This window comes from Delphinus delphis, chromosome 18 (assembly GCF_949987515.2).
Source record: "Delphinus delphis chromosome 18, mDelDel1.2, whole genome shotgun sequence".
Lineage (NCBI taxonomy): Eukaryota > Metazoa > Chordata > Mammalia > Artiodactyla > Delphinidae > Delphinus > Delphinus delphis.
In genome coordinates this window covers 2,926,969-2,946,428 of record NC_082700.1, presented here as the reverse complement: position 1 = coordinate 2,946,428, position 19,460 = coordinate 2,926,969, and the positions used below count along the sequence as shown (strand labels likewise).

General features: G+C 48.2%; 1 protein-coding gene across 1 annotated transcript in view; it reads left to right on the top strand.

The window, feature by feature from the left end:
* MIPEP (mitochondrial intermediate peptidase) overlaps positions 1-19,460 on the top strand; it is a 133,409-nt gene that overhangs the window by 28,101 nt on the left and 85,848 nt on the right. Inside the window, exons 11-13 of the mRNA XM_059995707.1 lie at positions 15,195-15,348; positions 16,874-16,951; positions 18,856-19,060. Of these exons, the coding sequence (XP_059851690.1) occupies positions 15,195-15,348; positions 16,874-16,951; positions 18,856-19,060 (437 nt within the window). The remainder of the gene's footprint in view (positions 1-15,194; positions 15,349-16,873; positions 16,952-18,855; positions 19,061-19,460) is intronic.

Genomic DNA, 19,460 nt, shown 5'->3' with positions numbered 1-19,460 from the left:
CAGCAGGAGGTGGCCTGAGATCGGTCAGTGTGTCCCAGAGCTGACCCACTGAGTTCCCATCTTTTCCCCTCTGTGGCCTCTCCTTACGTATCTGTTCCCCAAAGCAGTGTTACTTACAGAGCATAGGCGTCTCCTAACCTGTAGGTAATAATGCTTTGTCAGCTGGTGTTTCTTATACATGTGTCCCAGGTTCAGCATCAGTCACCTTCTCTAGGAAAGCACGTAAACTGTAGTTCAGAATCTGTAATAATTTGATCCTGATGAACAGTGAGTGCTTAGAATATATCATAGCTTAACATAAGATACGCTAGCAATAAGACATTACTTCACAGTTGTGTTTTATGGCTGCAAGACTTCATATCCTGTTCTTACAGTTGTATTAAAAAATAGCATTTCTCTCTTAAAATCCTTTCAAAGGCATAGCATACAGGAATGTTAAATTTTTTATTAATATGTTCCGTATTTATGTAAAGTTTTTCGTTGTATTTTTGACATTGGAAAGTAATGTAAATTAGATGTCCTTGTTTCTTTCTGATTTTTGCCACTGTGATTTTTATGTGGTGTTCCTCTGCATCATGTCCCCCACCCCTTATCATTACTATTATTATATTTTGTGGTACGCAGGCCTCTCACCGCTGTGGCCTCTCCCGTTGCGGAGCACAGGCTCCGGACGCGCAGGCTTAGCGGCCATGGCTCACGGGCCCAGCCGCTCCGCAGCATGTGGGATCTTCCTGGACCAGGGCACGAACCCGCGTCCCCTGCATCGGCAGGCGAACTCTCAACCACTGCGCCACCAGGGAAGCCCTATTATTATTATTTTTGACCGTGCTGTGTGGCATGCAGGATCTTAGTTCTCCGACCAGGGATCAAACCCACGTCCCCTTCAGTGGAAGCTCCGAGTCCTAACCACTGGACCACCAGGGAAGTCCCTCCCATCCCTTATTTTTTAATACCTTAGCCTTAAATTTAAAAGCGATATTTTTGTCATTTCACTGTGCTCTGTAAGTATAGCATACCCAAGTGGTGGTTCTGTGGAAATTACATGTGGATATTTGAATACTTGGAAAGATAGAATCAATTATGAAGTATACGTATGCATTAATCAGGGTGTGCGATCCCTGAGAAGTTTGACAGTGATCTTAAACAGAAGCTATTGAATAAAGGGGAGTGAGTCCTCCATTTATACCAAAAATGCACCACTGGAAAGTCTTTAGGTTGCTGCCTGACTCTGGACTCGGTACTTAGAGATCCCGGAGCCCCCAAAGGGTGGGAATTCTGACTCCTCTGCACCCACCACAGAGATGGGGTCTTCTTGTCCAGATGGGAGGATCGGGGACAGCGTGGCCCTGTGGCCAGGAGCTCCCGAGGGCTGAGGCCCCGGACAGGCCTGGCTCCCCTGTGACACGTGCTACACACAGTCTGGGAAAGTGACTTATCCTCAGCCAGCTTGTATTTTTAGTACTAAAATAACATTATTATGTGGAATTGGCCATCTGTAAACCTTCTTCTAGAGAATGGTCCCCTCTGAGAGATGCTTTGTAATTGTCCTCTCAGATCTTTTGAAGGAGGTTCAGTTCTGCCTTAAAGCTTCTCTGAGAAAACACTCATCTGAAATGTAATGACTATATTAAATGAGTAACAATACTCATCAGAGAGCTTTTGGTGAGAGAGACTGCACTGGACAGGGGCCCACCTTGCCTGTGCATCCTGGTGGCCGTGTCCAGGGCAGGGGAGCCTGCCTGTGGCCGGCAGGACAGCACACAGGGGCCCCTTCCGTCTTCGAGGTCACAGGCCCACTGCCGCCTTTAAAATGAAGCTGGAGCGTCGCTCAAGGCCCGCGCGGCTCTAACGAAAGATACACACATGCCCTCTGGTTCTCCCTCACCACCCTCGTCCTCCTCAGGTTACCTCGGCCAAACTGAACCCTGTCCCCTGCCTGGTCCCTTTCTGTGTCAGAGACTGCGGCTTCCTGCCCTGCCCTACATGTGACATTGTGCCTGGAGTCCCCGAAGCCCCCCGGCCTGTGCTTACAGCCCAAGGGCCGCACGGCCGGGCGCTCACAGTGTCCTCTGGACCTCACTGTCAGCCACGCCCGGAAGCGCGGAGCAACGTTTGTCCTGTCTCCTCTGTTTGAAGTGCAGTGGGGAACACGCTCTGGGCCCAGGAAACGTGCTGGCTGACAGCCGTTGTTGGAGCCTGTGTCTACACCAGTGGCTGGAGATCCGTAGTAAAAGCAACCCAGTGATCACTGTTTTGGTGAACATATTTTTGTGGATGGCATTTTTCGTCTGTCAGGTTTGTTGAAGGCAGCATGACCTCTGGAGGTCTTCTTGATGCTCCTTTGTTGAGAGGTTTCGCCAGGCTGGCTGGTTCTTAGAGTAGAAATCACCACTCTTCCGGGAACACAGTGTAACCCACCTGACAGCCACAGGGGACTTCAGTTCACTTATTTGGCTGTTAACTCAGTAAAAGAACCAGGAAAAGGGATGCAGAAATGCTTTAGGTGGGATTGTAAGAATTGGGGGGTTTAAAACCTCTATTTTGAGAAGCTTAAAAGGCAGAGGATGGAGTTTTGGGTTGCAGTGTCAGTCATCTTGATTGACTAGAGTAGACTGAGAGGCGCAGGTAGTGGAGGAGAAAAGAAAGGGAAAATGTAATAGTTTGGGTTTGAGGTTGGAAGGGTAGAACAAAGTGAAGATTTCTAAATCCTCGTTAAATGCCTCTACTTGCAAGTAAAGCCTAAAATGTGTGGTTTGACGTGAAATGAAAAGCAGAAGGGGCTTTCCTTGACTTGAGCTTTTTTTCAAGTTACCCAGGGACTTTTTTTGGCCGACATGTTAAACCCTTAAGATTTATTTCACATTTCTTAATGTTCGCATAAGAGAAGAAAGAACCTGTTAGAAAGATAGGAAATTGTGTTTTCAAACTGTGAGAGGTGAGTCCTGGGAAACAGTGGCAGAAGCAGCTAATGGGGAATCTTCAAGAGCAAAAATACCTTAATTTTTTTTCTTTTTCAAGTTTTAAATTCTTCATGGAAGAGTGAAAGTAATTCTTTACGAAAAGCGTATGTGCAATGATTTTATTTAGAATTTTTATTTTTGAAGAGTTAATACATTCACGTGGTTGGGACAAAACTGAAAACAACATGAAGCGTCCATTGAGGTGTTTCGAATGCTGTGCACAGCCTCCTCCCACCCCTGCCCTCAGGAACAGTCGTTCTTACAGTGTTCACTGCATCCTTCCAGTGTTTGATTTTTGTCTTTAATGCTCGAGGACTTTATTTATTTTCTGCCAAGGATGAGTTTCAGTGAATCACATTTCACGTACTTTGGTGCTGTTTTATAGAATGATGTCATTGGGATGTGGGATTCAGTAGAGTTTATTCCTTGCCAAGGTATATTCTGAAATGTTGGGAGCGTTCACATAATGATATAGGAATGTTTTGTGTTTTAAACTATTCATGAAACATTGGACTTCCATAGAAGGATGGTGTGGTGTTTCAAGATAATACAACTGCTTGATACGTGAAATTGTGCAGTTTATTTGTTAGTATATGTATACTGAGCTCGTTGCTTTCAATTTTTAAGGAAACCTTTATAATGAAAACTTCCAAAATAAACAGAAATAGGGAGAATAATGTAAGTAACCCCCACATACTCATCTCCCAGATGAAGTAATTATCAGGGTTTTGCCATGTTAGCTTCACTGGTCTCTTATTTCTCCCTTCCTTCTTGTTACTAAAGTATTTTAAGCTGAATCCTAGCCCTTGTGTCATGTCACTCTTGTGTATTCTTTCCGTTTCTCAGTACGTGGCTGTTTTCTTATATGACTCCAGAACCACCAGAACCCAGTAAAGTTTGCAGCAGTTCATGGGCGTCATCTCGTACCCCGACTACACCCCTGTTTCCTTGATGCTCTCCAGTCTGTTTCTTCCCAGTTGGCTTGCTGGGCTTTCTGTCTGAGTCTCTTGCTCCAGAGCTGGTCCCCACACGTCATGCCCCAGCCGACCTTGTTCACGTTGCCACTCGCTAAAGAGACCAGGTCGTTGGTCCTACAGGATTTCCAAGCTCGTGGGCTGATCTGGTTGCCTTCACGTGGGGTCATTTCCCTGGTTCCTGTCTTCCTGTAACGTGGATCTCATGCCCCTCCCCCCCCAGTTGTGTTGGTTATGCTCTCTGTGTTTCACGTGTGGCTGTTTGATTTTACGTATTGATGGAACTGAAGAAGCTGAGTGAGAGGCTGTCATAATAGAGGTCTCACTGCTCTCCTGGGATTTGGCTCCAGCCTCTATGATGAGTTCCTGTCACCTGGTGCCATGTCAGCGTGACTGTGGTCATCCTTTCCCCTAAGGTTCCCTTTCCTACCTCTCTAGGGTGAGGATAAAATTGTACTGTGATCTGTGTTAAGAGCAGTTTCCAGGGCTTCCCTGGTGGCGCAGTGGTTAAGAATCCGCCTGCCAATGCAGGGGACACAGGTTCGAGCCCTGGTCCGGGAAGATCCCACATGCTGTGGAGCATCTAAGCCCGTGTGCCACAACTACTGAGCCTGCGCTCTAGAGCCCGCGAGCCACAAGTACTGAGCCCGCGTGCCACAACTATGCGCGCTTAGAGCCTGTGCTCCACAACAAGAGAGGCCACCGCTTCTGAGTAGCCCTCACTCTCTGCAACTAGAGAAAGCCCGTGCGCAGCAACGAAGACTCAACACAGCCAAAACTAAGTAAAATAAATAAATTTGGGGAAAAAAAGAGCAGTTTCCAGTGAACCGTGTATCTGATCTCCACCATTAAGGAAAAGAGCCCCCTCCTTACCAGGCAATTTGGCTGGAGCTGTTTTCTTGCCTCTAGAGTCAGAAGTCAAGATAGGACCAAACGGACGATGGCCAGTTCTTTATGAAACAGAGACGAAAAAGATATTTTCAGTGTGTGGTTACCTGAAAGGGAAACAGGTTCCTACTACCTTTCGGTTCTTTAATTGCTACCTTACCTTTATTTAGCTGGAGAAAACAGTCATTCTCCCGGTGGCTTCAAGATTACAAGTTTCACGGTGTCATCCAGCTGTCACACTGTGATCCTGCCGAAAACATCATTCCTGATGCCAGAAACATTCTGTGTGGTTCATTTTCCTTTGCTGAGGTTGAAAATAGCTCTGACGGTGCCGTCACACATGTATGTCTGTGCCTCTAAGTGTCTGTTATCTGTCGTGTTTGTCCTGCAGGGACCCTCTGTAAGCACTTGTCTGCTGTACAGATTCCCACACCTGCCTTAACTTACTGAATAGAATAGGGTGGGACTGAAGCCTGTGGTACCCGCAGTTTCAACCTGGATTCACTGACGGTACTGAACTGTTTTGTATTTTCACTACGTTCAGTGCCAAGGTTTTTGGAAGTAAAGTCCAAGTTCTTTCTTTACCTTCATCCCAGGTGCATCAGAAGTTGACATATAAGTCTGACTCATAGAGTATGCTTCAGAGAGACACTGATACATTGATTTTTTAATTTAATTTTATTAAAAAATTTTTTTTTAATTAATTTATTTATTTTTGGCTGTGTTGGGTCTTTGTTTCTGTGCGAGGGCTTTCTCTAGTTGTGGCAAGCGGGGGCCACTCTTCATCGCGGTGCGCGGGCCTCTCACTGTCGCGGCCTCTCGTGGAGCACAGGCTCCAGACTCACAGGCTCAGTAGTTGTGGCTCACGGGCCTGGTTGCTCCGCAGCACGTGGGATCTTCCCAGACCAGGGCTTGAACCCGTGTCCCCTGCATTAGCAGGCAGATTCTCAACCACTGTGCCACCAGGGAAGCCCCCATTGATTTTTTAAAAAAACTTAAATCACAACAAATGAATTCTTCAGTGGAAAGTCTCTTACTGACTAGTATTTCTGTACTTATTTTAATGATAGTGTTCCTGATGAGGATTTTGAGATATTGCTAAATTCTATTGTTTTTAATAAGAAAGACCTAATTTATACCATTTACCATGTTGATTGTAATATGTTCTCTGAAAACTGAAAATTTGTAGACCCACACGTAGCATATTTTTAACCAGAAAAAAGAGCAGAGAATCTCCTGAGCTTCGCTCCCCAGCCGCGGTGGAGGAACGGTAAGCTGCTTCCCGTTTCTCCTGAGGATCTAGAGATCTCTTATTCCTGCATTCAAGTCAGGGGAACACCTTCACAACGAATAGCGGTAAACTTCTTGCAGAACTAGGGAAGAGTTTGGGTGATGAAACCAAATCCTCTGAATACACTTAAGTTTTACTGTGTTTAGGTTGGGCTGTGGCTCTGACGTGCTGTGAGGTTTTGTGTGTCACCTGTTGTGCTTTTCTCTTGTTTGGGGGGGGGTCTCTAGATGACGGAGGACATTTTTTTCGCAGTGGTTTCTCTTCTCACGGGGATCATGCTGTGAGCAGGTGGCATGGCAAGGGCGGGGGGAGCGGCATGGTGGCCCCGGGGGCACGGCGGGGAGGGGGTGCTGCCTCCTGAGCCCGGCGTCCCGGAGGGCCTCAGTGACCTGTGACGCTGAACGTCCTGTGGGTTGCGGATGTAAGCTGAGTGCACAAAGGCAGTCAGGGCGCCTCGGCAGGGGTGTAGCTACTGGAAATACCTTGGAGCTTCCTGAATCCCTCACAGCCTCTCTGGGCCTCTCCCTTCCGGCTGCTCTTCAGGAGGCCTCTCAATAGCCTCTTGTTTGGGAGGGTCATGGAGAGCCTGGTGAGGCACCGGCCTGGGGGGTCTCTTCCTTGTGGTGTGAGGCCGCTGAGTGAGGCGGGTGGTCTTTGTGGTTGAGCCTGTGGTGCTCTGTGCAGCCGCTCCCTCCCCTGGTTCTCCTTCCCCCATGCCCTTCCCTCCTTCCCTCCCATGTGCCCCGCTTCTCCCTGACCCTCCCCCCCGTGCTTCTCCCTGACCCTCCTCCCCCGTGCTACTTCCTGACCTCATGCCCTCCCCCACCAACAGAACTGACACAGCCTCGTCTTCATCCCCTCTGCACTAACGTCCCTTGTCACTTATATTAGGTGCTCTGTATGGTTTGGGGGCCTTACTCTTTCCACACTGAGTGTCATCAGGCACATAGTAGGTGATTAATTCACAGCATTAAGTCAGGCTTCCTGCCAGAGTGTCGCTGTGATGGACGGAGTGCCTGCTCTTCTCCAGGCACAGTGCCAGCTTCTTTGCGTGCATTTGTCTGGTCATCAGTGGAGCCTGGGACATACTGTATTGGGTTGGCTAAAATGTTCTTGTGGGTTTTTCCGTAACATCTTATGGAAAAACCTGAACGAACTTTTGGGCAAACCCAATAGTTCATTTTCCTGGTGAGGAAGTTGAGGCCCCCAAAAACCAGAAGAAAAAAAACTTGCTGTCAAAGCACAGAAAGAGATAGAGTGAAGGTTTTAACTTCCAGCCCGGGGCTTTTTCTCCGAGACCGCCTTGGGCTGTCACCAGCCTCTCCCAGTCTCAGTTTCCTCCAGTAAAACTGAGTAATAATTCTAGCCTCACCTGTCTCCCAGGATTATGTAAGGAACATGGGAGGCTTCTGATGTGAAAGTGCTTGGCAAATTGTGAAGCACTGTGCAAGTCTAAGGTAATGTTATCTCACACCGTTAGAGGTGTTGCTTCAGCAGTCATTCTGACTTTATTATGTATCATCAATCTCTTCCTTTTGATTAACTTCTTCCCTTTGCCTGCAGAGGTGCTGAGATATTCCTTGTCATGAAACAGACAGTCGCCCCTCCCATGACCCTTGCAGAGATTGAAGTCCTCGTTTTTTCTTGCCAAACCTCCCCCGGCAGTCTAGACCGGATGCCTCCTCTCTCTGGTCTCTGTCGTCTGACTTGTGGCCCTGACAGTCGATCAGATGGTCTCTCCGAGTTACCAGCCACCTGCCACGCGCACAGTTTGGTCCCTTGCTTTAGCCCTCAACACCCCGACCTCTGCGGTTCCTGACGGTACTTATTTCCTGCTCCCTGAAGTTCCTTCTTCAGTACACGGGCCCTCAGCCCTGCTCCCCGCCTTCTCACCGCCGCTCGTTTGCCCTTCTGGTTTCTTCTCTGAACTGGCAGCACTTTTTTGTTCGCGGGGTGCAGCTTTAGCAGGGAACTCAGGGCTCTGCCTCCCGACCATTGGGAAACGTGACTGAGGACGAACATCCAGGTGTAGCGCTTCCTTTAGTACTTCCACTGGTAACGCACTGTGGGAGGGACCTCGGTGCCTGGGCCCGAAGAAAGCAGGCCTGCAGGCCTCTTCTTGGTGTCATTTACTCCCGGACTGCTGCCGTCCAGTTAAAAAGAAGCCTCAGCCCTCGTGCTCAGTCCTGTCGTAACCTCGGGGAGATGACTTGTCTTTGTGTAAACCTGTTTCCGTACTGGTGACATGGGGGTAGAAGTGTGACCTTGTAGGGCTGTTTCTGCTGTTAGGTGAGATATATATAAAAGGCTGAGCCCAGGGTCCTCGTGAGCACTTGTCATCCGCAGCATCACACAAATGACAGTGGGTAAGCTGTCATTTTGTAGATTAAATTTAGGGAATATGGACATACTTGCCATAAGGAGTCCTCTCTTGCCAAAGTAACGAATCTCTGCCTTCTGGACTGTGTCTGTTCCCCGTGCCAGGCCCGTCTTCAGCATTTCTGAGCTCCTCTCCTCGTCTTTCTAGCTACCGATGGGGCTGCGCCTGTGCTGAGTGCAGTCTTGGGGGATACCCAGGAAAGGGTGGCAAAGCAGAGGCCTGTAGCTCTGCTCCCCTCCTGACACCTGGTAAACTAACAAGGTCATCAGTGCAGCTGCATCTCCATCTCTGTGTCACAGAAGAACTGAGGAGGGTGAAGGGGCGTGTGGCGGCGTGTTGTTCCGGGATCAGTAGATGTCATCTGAGAGTGATACACCAGTAAGTAAATGGTTAAGTATTTCAGAAGTGGTGGAGGAGCAAAACCACACTGCCAGAGAGGAAAAGAAGGTGCGGCCACAGAGCCAGAGGGAGAGGCAGGGAGCCTGAGCGGCCCACAGAGCCAGAGGGAGAGGCAGGGAGCCTGAGCGGCCCACAGAGCCAGAGGGAGAGGCAGGGAGCCTGAGCGGCCCACAGAGCCAGAGGGAGAGGCAGGGAGCCTGAGCGGCCCACAGAGCCAGAGGGAGAGGCAGGAGCCTGAGCGGCCCACAGAGCCAGAGGGAGAGGCAGGGAGCCTGAGCGGCCCACAGAGCCAGAGGGAGAGGCAGGAGCCTGAGCGGCCCACAGAGGCATAGGAAGAGAGGCAGGGAGCCTGAGCGGCCCACAGAGCCAGAGGGAGAGGCAGGAGCCTGAGCGGCCCACAGAGGCATAGGAAGAGAGGCAGGGAGCCTGAGGTGCCAGGGCCCAGGCCTCCATGCCTGGAGGGCAGGCGTGCACACTCTCACAGCTTGCGGGGTTGGCAGGATGACTTGGCAACACCTGTTTAAAAATCTGAGATCTCATGCTCTATGCAGCGTCGTCGTTTCTGGATGGACCCCACAGAGAGGTCTGCACCTGTCTGGCAGGGTGTTTGTGGGCTGTTTGTTGCGGAGGTAAACTGGCAGCAACTAACAGCAGCTGACTGCACAGCTCTGGGTGCATTTTCTGTAGAGAAGTTAAAATTGATACAAACATGATCAGAAGTCCAGCTCCTCTTATCACCGTGTGTGGGCCGTTGCAGACAGTGTCAGGGACGGGACACTCGCTTACAAGGTGCGGACTCTCACTGGCCACACACACCAGGGAGTGGACGCTTTGGAGAAGTTACGGCAGGTGCTTGTTGTGGACCAGAGCTTTATGTGCCGAAGCGGACAGTATTTAAAAGTACATTTTTGTTAAAAATACAGGAAAACATATTTTTGTTAAAAACGTGTGTTAAAAGGAAATCGCAGGATAAGAATTGTATGATTCTGTGTGTGTGTCTATGTATGTATGTCTGTGTGTATTTCTGTACATGTAGATGTGTATACACACACACGTAAGCCTTCTTACACAGATAAAACGATGATACACAAGAAGTGGTTATCTCTAGATGGTGGGACTGGTAAGCCAGGGGATGTTATTTGAGAGCTTTTTTAAAAACAGGGAGTTTATATTACTTTTTTTTTTTTTTTTGCGGTACGCGGGCCTCTCACTGTTGTGGCCTCTCCCATCGCAGAGCACAGGCTCCGGACGCGCAGGTTCAGTGGCCGTGGCTCACGGCCCAGCCGCTCCGCGGCACGTGGGATCTTCCTGGACCGGGGCACGAACCCGCGTCCCCTGCATCGGCAGGCGGATTCTCAACCACTGTGCCACCAGGGAAGCCCTATATTATTTTTTGATGCATTTGTTCTCAGTCATTTCAAATGAATACCATTTGCTTTTCACCACTGATAACAGTTTCATTTAGTTTATACAGAGTGGAAGTTGTATGTAGAGTATTATACAAGCCTGTATTCTGTACCTAAATGATTTTCTCCAAGCTAACTTGTCTCCTTGAGCTTCGCCTGATTATCGTATGTAGGTGTCGTGGGCAAGTCAGTACATGTTTTAGGTTATGCATAGGCTGTGTTGTTGTAGCTTTACTGTGTTTCTTTTCTATAAAGTGAGTTTCTTACAGCCAACATACAGTGGGTCTTGTTTTTTAATCCATTCTCATATTCTCTGCATTTTACTTGTTACATTTAGACTATTGATGTTTAAAGTGATTAGTGATATTATTGGGTTAAAACCTACCATGTTTGTTACTGTTTTCTATCTGTTGCCTGTATCATCTTTTTTTCTTTCTTTTTTTTGTCTTCCACTCTTTTTCTGCCTTGTATGGTTTTAACTGAGTATGTTGTATGATTCCAGCTTTTCTCCTTTTTTCACTGTTTGAAGTCGTTGCCCTGAAGTTTACATGTCCATTTACAAGTAGTGTGAGTCTCCTTCCCAGTAGTACTTCCTGCTTGTTGGTTAGTGCAGGCGCCTGGGTCTCTTTCCAGTCCCTCCTAACATTGCTGTCATTATGTCACTTATCCTTAAGCTATAATCACCTAATACATCATTGCTGTTACTATTTTGAACAAATATGAAACAGAAGAAATAGAAAGTTTTTTAATATCTTCATTTATTTCTTCTAACCCTCTTCCTTTATTTACGTGGCTCCAGGTTTCTGACTTACATTATTTTTCTTCTTCCTGAAGAACTTTTTAACATTTCTTATAAGCCTGGTCTACTAGTGAGAAATTTCCTCAATTTTTGTTCGTCCAAGAAAGCCTTTATTTCTCCACTTTTGAAGGATAATTTTGTTGGGCACAGAATTCTAGGTGTGTGGGTTTTTATTTCAGAACTGTAAGCATTTCACTCCATACTCCTCTTGCGTGGTTTCTGGAGAGAAGTCTGATGTAATTCTTACCGTTGCTTTTTAGGTGAGGTGACGTTTTTCCCCTTTGGCTTCTTGGAAGATTTTCTCTTTGTCTTTGACCTTTTGCAGCTTAAATATGATCTGCCTAAGTGTTGTGTTTTGTTTTTTCCTACTTGGTGTTCTGACCTTCCTGGATTTGTGGTTTTGTGTTTGTCTTCAGTGTGGAAGGTTCTCAGTCATTATTACTTCAAATATTCCTTCAATTCCTTTCTTCTTCTGGTTTTCCCATCATGTGTGCATTGCCCCTTTTGTGATTGTCCTACAGTTCTTTGGGTATCCTCTTCTGTCTCTGTTTTTCTTTTTTGTCTTTGCATACCAGTTTTGAAGTTTCTGTTGACGTCTCTTCAAGCTCACTGATCTTTCCTCGGCTGTACCCAGTCTACTGATGAGTTATCAAGGGCGTTCTTTGTTTCTTTGGCAGTGCTCTAATTTCTCGCACTTCCTTTTGATTGGTTTTTAGCGTTCCCATCTCTCTGCTTACCTTACCCATGTGTTCTTGCATGTTTTCTACTTGTTTCTTCACAGTGCTTGGGATGCTAATCACAGTTGTTTTAAATTCTCAGCCTGCTAATTCTAACATCTCTGACATATCTGAACCTGGTTCTGGTGCTTGTTCTTTCTCTTCAAACTGTGTTTTTTGTCTTTTAGCATGACTTGAAATTTTTTGTTGAAGGTTGGACATGGTATACTGGGTGAAAGGAACTGAGATAATGAGGGCTTTGGTGTGAGGTTAGATATTTTTCTGGCCAGGAGCCGGGCTCTGCTTGCTTTTCCATTAACCCTGGGGCTGGAGGTAACTCTCCTTGGCTGTGCTCTCTTTGTCTCCCCTGTTTGGGTTTCTCGGGAGGCTTCTGCTTAACTGAGGTCTGGGACCTGCAGGCCTGGGTCGTGTCCCCTGTTGTTTTACGGGAGCCCTGCTGATGTGGTGCTGATGTGTGGACGGAGGAGGTGTGATCTGCAGGCCTCTGGTTACGTCTCAGTCTGTTAGGGGCCCTGCGTCTCAGCTGCGACTTTCACACGTGCTTTCCAGTCCCCTCCGCTTTGATGAGATGGGAAGGCTGGGGGCCGTGAGGTGGATGTTCTCTCTGGTGAGAGAGTCTCTCTGGAGGGCAGGCCTTATTGAGAAGAGCAGAACGTGCTGGTGTAGTTCATAATGGCCACTTTTTCCTTCCTCTGCTGGAAGATGGGGGAATTGTTCTCCATCTTCACTGTGAGAACCTGGTGGGGCTCCTGGAGGGAAACCTCATAAAAGTGTAGGGATTCCCCCTGGGATTTTTAGCTCTCAGACAATTTGTCGATCGTAGTTTGTTTTCCTACCTCGGTACTCGTCTCCCCTGGAGCCTCCTGTGAATTGTGGCTCTCTGGATCTGCCTGCCTGCCTCTCCAGTTTTGGGGCCCAGCGATTTGCTCTGTGACCTCACTTCTCTGCTGGGTCCAAGAAGAGCTGCTGGTTTCAGTTTGTTCAGCTTTTTGCTTGTCGTTGGGACAGTGCTGCCCTCCAGGGTCCTTATACGCTGGGCCGGGGGCCAGACGTGGCAGTTACTTCCCGTTTTACAGCACATCCCCCTTCCCCATTTCTGTGACATCCCTTTCTTCCAATTCTCTGCCATCTCTAACTGTTTTTTAAATTTAATTTTACTTATTTACTTTTTATACAGCAGGTTCTCATTAGTTACCTGTTTTATACATATTCGTGCATACAATCCCAATCTCCCAGTTCATCCCACACTCCCCCTTCCCCCCTTGGTGTCCATACGTTTGTTCTCTACGTCTGCGTCTATTTCTGCCCTGCAAACCAGTTCATCTGTACCATCTTTCTAGATTCCACATATATGCGTTAGTATACGATACTTGTTTTTCTCTTTCCGACTTCCTTCACTCTGTATGACAGTCTGCCGTCTCTAACTCTTCTTCCTTGTCTTCCTTTCCACCCCTTCGCCTGGAAGTCCAGGGACCTGCCCTTGACCCTCCTGTCAGCCCCTCCCCTTCTCCTTTTCCAGCTCACACTCTCCTCGGCCATAACAGCCTCCTATAGCCTCCGTGCTGACTTCTCCCAGGACGTCAGAGTCAGTGTCTTCAAAACTGAATCTCGCTTCTTCTCCTACAAACACACCCACCCTCCCCTCTTCAATTTGTGTGTGTGTGCGCGCATGTGCATGGCGCGTGTGTTCATTGCTCTGATTAAATGGCTCCTACCCACGCGGTTGCTCAAGCCAGAGACCTGCATGTTAGTCTAGGCTTTTCTTTCTCCTTCAGCCTCCAAATCCTCACAGTCCTGAAACTTTTTCATCTAAAAGAAAAAGAAACTTAGATCTGGCTCCTGGTCTTAGAGCCCCTGCTGTTGCCCCTGTTCAGACCCTCGTTGGGTGACTCCCGCCCTCTCTGTGCTGCGTCCGCTCTCCTCGCCGTCAGCCTGGCAGGTTCCAGGTACCAGGTCACTCCTCTGGTGTCTGCGGAAGTGTCCCGCGTCTCCCAGGCCGCGAGCAGCCCCGTAAGATGCTAGGTTGCCCTCTTTCGGGTAATCCACTAGCCCTCTTTGGATTTACTTCTCTTAATCTCAACTTATAAACATGTCTTGTTTTGAAAGGTAATAATCAGTAGCCCATGCCTATAATTTATACACATACCCATGTTAAGGTTGAAATAACTCCAGTTATTTTATTGACAGGGATGCACAATCAGAATGTTGGGAGACCCCATGCCTGAGGGCACAGTCCCCCCTCCTCAGGCTCGCGGGCCAGGCTCTCAGTTCCCTGGACCCCCCACAGGGTGTCAGCATCTCTTCCCCTCTTTCCCATCTACCTGCGTCCTGAGCTCTCGTTTAACCCCCTGGTTACTGCAGTGGCCCTGCTGCCTCGTGCCTTCGTACTTTGGTTGCACCGTGGCCTCTCCTGGGCTCCCCTCCCATCTCCACTGCACAAGGAAGCCCTGGCCCTCGCCGCCCCACTGTGCGTGCCCTGCCCTCTCTCCCTCAGCACCGGCCCCTGAGCCTACTGGGTGCCCGCTGCTGTGGGCCCTTCCATCTCTGCCCCCTTCCATCCCCGGCGTCCAGCGGGCCAGTCGACGGCTGCGTGAGTGAACGAATCAGTGAGCAAGGGGGCTGGACCACTCGAGTCTCTTACTCCACTGAGTCTGCTTTTATGAAAAAGTGATCAGAAATTAAGGTGTAAATTGGTGGATTCTGTACCGAAATCTCACTTGTGGTGCAGTTCATACTCCCTAAATCCGGTCCCCCAGTTAGTAAGAAGCGTAAGTTTGTACATATTTGGTTAATCCCAGGAAGTAGAAATAGACTCAGTACCTACTATCATTCTAGATCTCTTCTTTGTGGCTATGGTTATAAGGATTGGCCTGGCGTAATGATTCAGAAACATTCACCTCACACATTCTGGGTGTATTTTGGTTTATGTTGGAATAAAAAACATAAAAGAGTTGTTTTGGGGTGAAGAATGATTAATATTACGAGAATATTATCCTTCGTTTAAGATATATAACAAAAAGATAAATTAAGATCTGATTGTTTATATGACAGAGCTTCGGAGCTTTTTCCATTAACAAATATTTTACCGGACGTGACATGTGACATTCTTTTTAGAATATAACGCATTTCATAGCGTGAGTTTTACCACTATAGTTCCAACTGGTATTACTCTTACTACAGTTATAATCAGACTGCTGTTCTTCTGAAGAAGACTGAGTCTGAAAGTCCCTCAGAAGCTCGAAACCTACCATAGGTTTTCAGTCCTTTCTTGGCTCGTAAATTGTCAATGAAAAGTTAGCTGAATTTACCTCAAGAAACTGAAGCCAGCGGAGCTGTGATGGAGCTGCTTCTCCTCCGCAGGTACGACAGCGAGCCCAGCGCATACTGCCCGTTCTTCTCCCTGGGAGCGTGCATGGAGGGCCTGAATACCTTGTTTAACAGGCTGTTAGGGATCTCACTGTGTGTGGAGCAGCCTGCAGAGGGAGAGGTGTGGAGTGAAGATGTTCGGAAACTGGTAAGCGGCCCGGTTGGAGTGAGGAAGCCGCGTTCCTGGGCTCCCGGCTTTGGTGCTCAATTAACAGCGGTTTCACCTCAAGTTAGCCTTGCGCCGATGGCGCTTGTCTTTGCCCGATGGAAGATCCAAACCGCCACTTGTGATGCAGGATGCTACGAAAGAAACACTTGCCTCTAAACGTCAGTTGTTGCCTGAAATTAATGTAAACTTTTAACAGCAGAGTTATTTCTCTGGAAAAAAATTTGTTTTTAAGGAAGTTGATAGAAGGTTGAGTCTTTTATGTCGACAAACCCCGGTTAAACGAACGTTTGTCATTGCCCTTCACGTGCCCGCTGTGCCAGGTGTCGCATCTGTTAATTCCAGCTCCCTCAGGCACCTCCCGCCCCTTCCCGCCCGCCCGCGGGGCTCACGTTTGCGCCAGATGCTCGCCTGCGGCCTGTGCTCTTGGTGAGACCCCTTGGACAGTCACTCCGAGCCTGGGATCCACCCTTCTGCCAGGGCCCGCTTCGTGTGAGCTGCGACTGTCGTCGTTTTCTCCTGATAAGATTTTGAGGCTTTATGGGCCCTAAGGTGGTGGTGTTCTCTTTGCTCACGTGCTTAGCGCACGGTTCACGAGAAACGTGAACTGTCTTGTGGCCTTCTGGCTGCGCTTCGTGATCGTAGAGCAGGTGGTGGTGGAGTCGGGAGATCAGCGGGGAGCGTGGTTGTCACTGGGCATCCTTCTGTGCGCTTCACAAAATGGCAGCAGTGGGTAATGTGCAGACACACCGGGAAAAGAGTGAAAGGGCACGATGTGGGCGATGAAGAGCTTCCCCAGCTCAGGAGGGAGCCCCTTCCGGCTTTGCTCATGGCCGTTCCCCAGGTGCCTTGAGCGGTCCCTGACACCAGGTAGATGCTTGGTAGGCGCTTGCTGGAGTAATGAACATATGCTTGCAGGAAGCCCTAAAGCATAATGTGGCCGTTCTTTGTGGCAGAGGCCCCAGGTTGTGCAAAGATGGAGACCATCCCTCCTGCGAGCCGGGCCTCTTGGAAGCCTGATTTGGGAGAAGGATGTCAGTGGTGTATTACTTACTGCTCTTCAGCTGAAGGCAGACACTGCGTACTGTTCCTGTATCCCAGGGTTATGGTTGGCGTGCTCGCGCATCCTTACGTCCTAAGGTTGGAGGAGCTATAATTTTGTCGCTAAAATGGTCCAGCCAGCACCGCTTCCCACCGCTTGCGGGTGGTGTGGGCCCAGTGGCAGAGCCGCGTCGCTGGGGACTGCCAGTCAGGATGCAGGGCTTGTGGAGGAGGGTGTCCTCTTCCAACAGAATTCCTAAATCATAGTTGTCCTGGAGATGCAGGAGAAGAGGTTGAGGGCAAAGTGGAAGCCACCTCGAGGTCACACGGGACGTAGGAAGTAATGAAACGTCTATATTTGTGGCTCTGGGTGTTTTGTGAACAGGTTCTCGTGCTAGGAATGTGTTTCTTCTTTTAGAGTTTCTACAGGCCTCGTTCCCCACTAAATTCATTTTTTTCCCCCTAGGCCGTGGTTCATGAATCTGAAGGACTGCTGGGGTACATTTACTGCGATTTTTTTCAGCGAGCAGACAAACCGCACCAGGTGATGCTTGGTTTACAAAACGGTCTCTCTAAAGTAACCAGCAGCTAATTTGTATGGATGTGAACTGATGTGGGCTTCTCACTGTTGTGGCCGTGCAGGCTCACAGGCCCAGCCGCTCCGCGGCATGTGGGATCTTCTCGGACCGGGGCACGAACCCGCGTCCCCTGCATCAGCAGGCGGACTCTCAACCACTGCGCCACCAGGGAAGCCCTTGATGTGAACTTTATACCTCACTTTTGTAGTTCCTAATATTTAAAAGGCATCACTGGGGACTTCCCTGGCAGTCCAGTGGTTAAAACTTTGCCTTCCAATGCAGGGGGTGCAGGTTCGATCCCTGTTCGGGGAGCTAAGATCCCACATGCCTTGTGGCCAAAAAACCAAAACATAAAACAGAAGCAGTATTGTTAACAAATTCCGTAAAGACTTTAAAAATGGTCCACATCAAAAAAATCTTTAAAAAAAAAGGTATTACTGATGGTGGCTAAATATATAAATTTGAAATTTGGGTAGAATTTAAAGCTAATAAAACTTATGAAGGTAATTACATAGATCTGTATCTGTCACTTTTATCTGGGTTATGGTAACGGTAGTAATAATGATAGCTGACATTTTGCCAGCCCTTCTGTGGGCCCGCCAGTGCTCTGGGTCCTTTTTCATGTCACATCTTTGAAAGTTCACATCAGCCTTTTGAACTGGACACTGACATTATGAGGAGGCTGATGTCAGAGAGGTAAGGTTACTACTTGCCCAGAGTCACACAGTTAGAAGCACTAGGATTTGAACCCAAACTTCCTGACTAGAGCCCCAGCTCTCAGCCACTTTCCATACTTGACATGGACCTAGTTTCAAATGGCACAAGATGTGTCCCTGTGGAGACCCTATCAACCACCAGTTCACTCCTTATGCAGAAAAGTGAGGTTCAGTTCCTCGAGCCGCAAACCAGGTTTCCTGGTCGATCAGCTTCAAGCAATTTTGGTCAGTGTGATTGGAATTGTCAAAAATTCGGGTTATTAAGTTCCAACAGAAATAATGGTACCTTATATTTAAATAGTGGTTTCACAGTTTCCAGAGCAGTTGTAGCAGACATGAGCTTATGGATCTGGGCAGCTGCTCTGGCGTTGGACAGGGTGGAGGTGAGTCTGGTGGAGGTGAAGCAGTTTCCAAGGCGATTGGCTGGTAGATCTGGATGGTGGGCCCAGAGTCTGGGTCGTTGACCTCTGCGTCCTCTGTGTCTCCTCTCTGCTTGAAAGGCTGGAGAATCCGGGTTAGTGATCTGAGCCCCAGCTCCTAGCTGCCAGCCCGGGGGGTTCAGGGTTGAGATGCCGCAGCCCTAGCTGTGCCCTTGGACACGTGACTTAGCATTTCCAAGGCTCAGTTTGTTTTCTCATCTGAAAAATGAAATACTTGCCTCACAGACTCACTGTGAAGAGTAAGTGATGAAGTGTATGCGAACCGGGAAAGATACCCAGGTTCCTTGCTTTGTGACAGTTGAGAGCTCGTCACCTCCAAGTGATGGAGACGGTGGTGTGGAAAGTGTCTCCTGGTTCATGGCCTGACACAGAAGGGGCTCCATTAACATCAGTGCCCCCCGCGGTCCATGGCTGTCCCTTCCTACCTGCCGTGAGCACCTTGAGGGCGCAGGGCTAAGCTCAGTGGTGACTCTGTCTCCGGTATCTGGTATAGCATCACTCAACACATACTTTTGGAGTGGAGGAATGAGTTCATCAACGCAAGCTCAATGTATTATTGGTGTTTTAAAAAATTAATATGTTAGCAAAATAAAAAGTATTGGGATAAAAGTGTCTGTAACTAAATAAATAGAAGAATGGAATTAAGGTAAAAGTTGTACTCACACATTTTGATACAGCTTTATATTACCCTTCACTTGTCGTGTTTTCTTAAAGGACTGCCATTTCACCATCCGTGGGGGCCGATTAAAGGAAGACGGGGGCTATCAGCTCCCAGTTGTCGTTCTGATGCTGAACCTTCCCCATTCCTCAAAGACGTTGCCAACATTATTAACTCCTGGGATGATGGAAAATCTTTTCCATGAAATGGGGCACGCCATGCATTCAATGCTGGGACGGACTCGTTATCAGCATGTCACTGGTGAGCCAAGAAGAGGGGACTTTAAACGTGTACATTTCATTTTAAATTGGAAAAAGCTTGTCATTTAGAAAATCTGTGGTCATTTATCGCAGATGGCATCATCTTGTCCTTCCAACTGTGATGCTACCCGACCTTCGTTACATTTTTTTCCATCCTTGACAACAGTTCTCACCAAGGAACAGCTCAGTTGCCTGTCTTTTCTGTTTGTACCATTTTACATTTTGTCCTATATTATGTGGAATTTCAGTCTGTGGCCGTGTGTATGAATAAGCGTATCTCCTTAGCCAGGAGCACAGACTTAGCAAGTGAATAAGTGAATGAACCGTTGCCTCTTTTTATCCAAAACCAGTTAGAAAACCTCGAGGCATGTTGTAAAGGTATGACCAGGTGCTTTGTATTT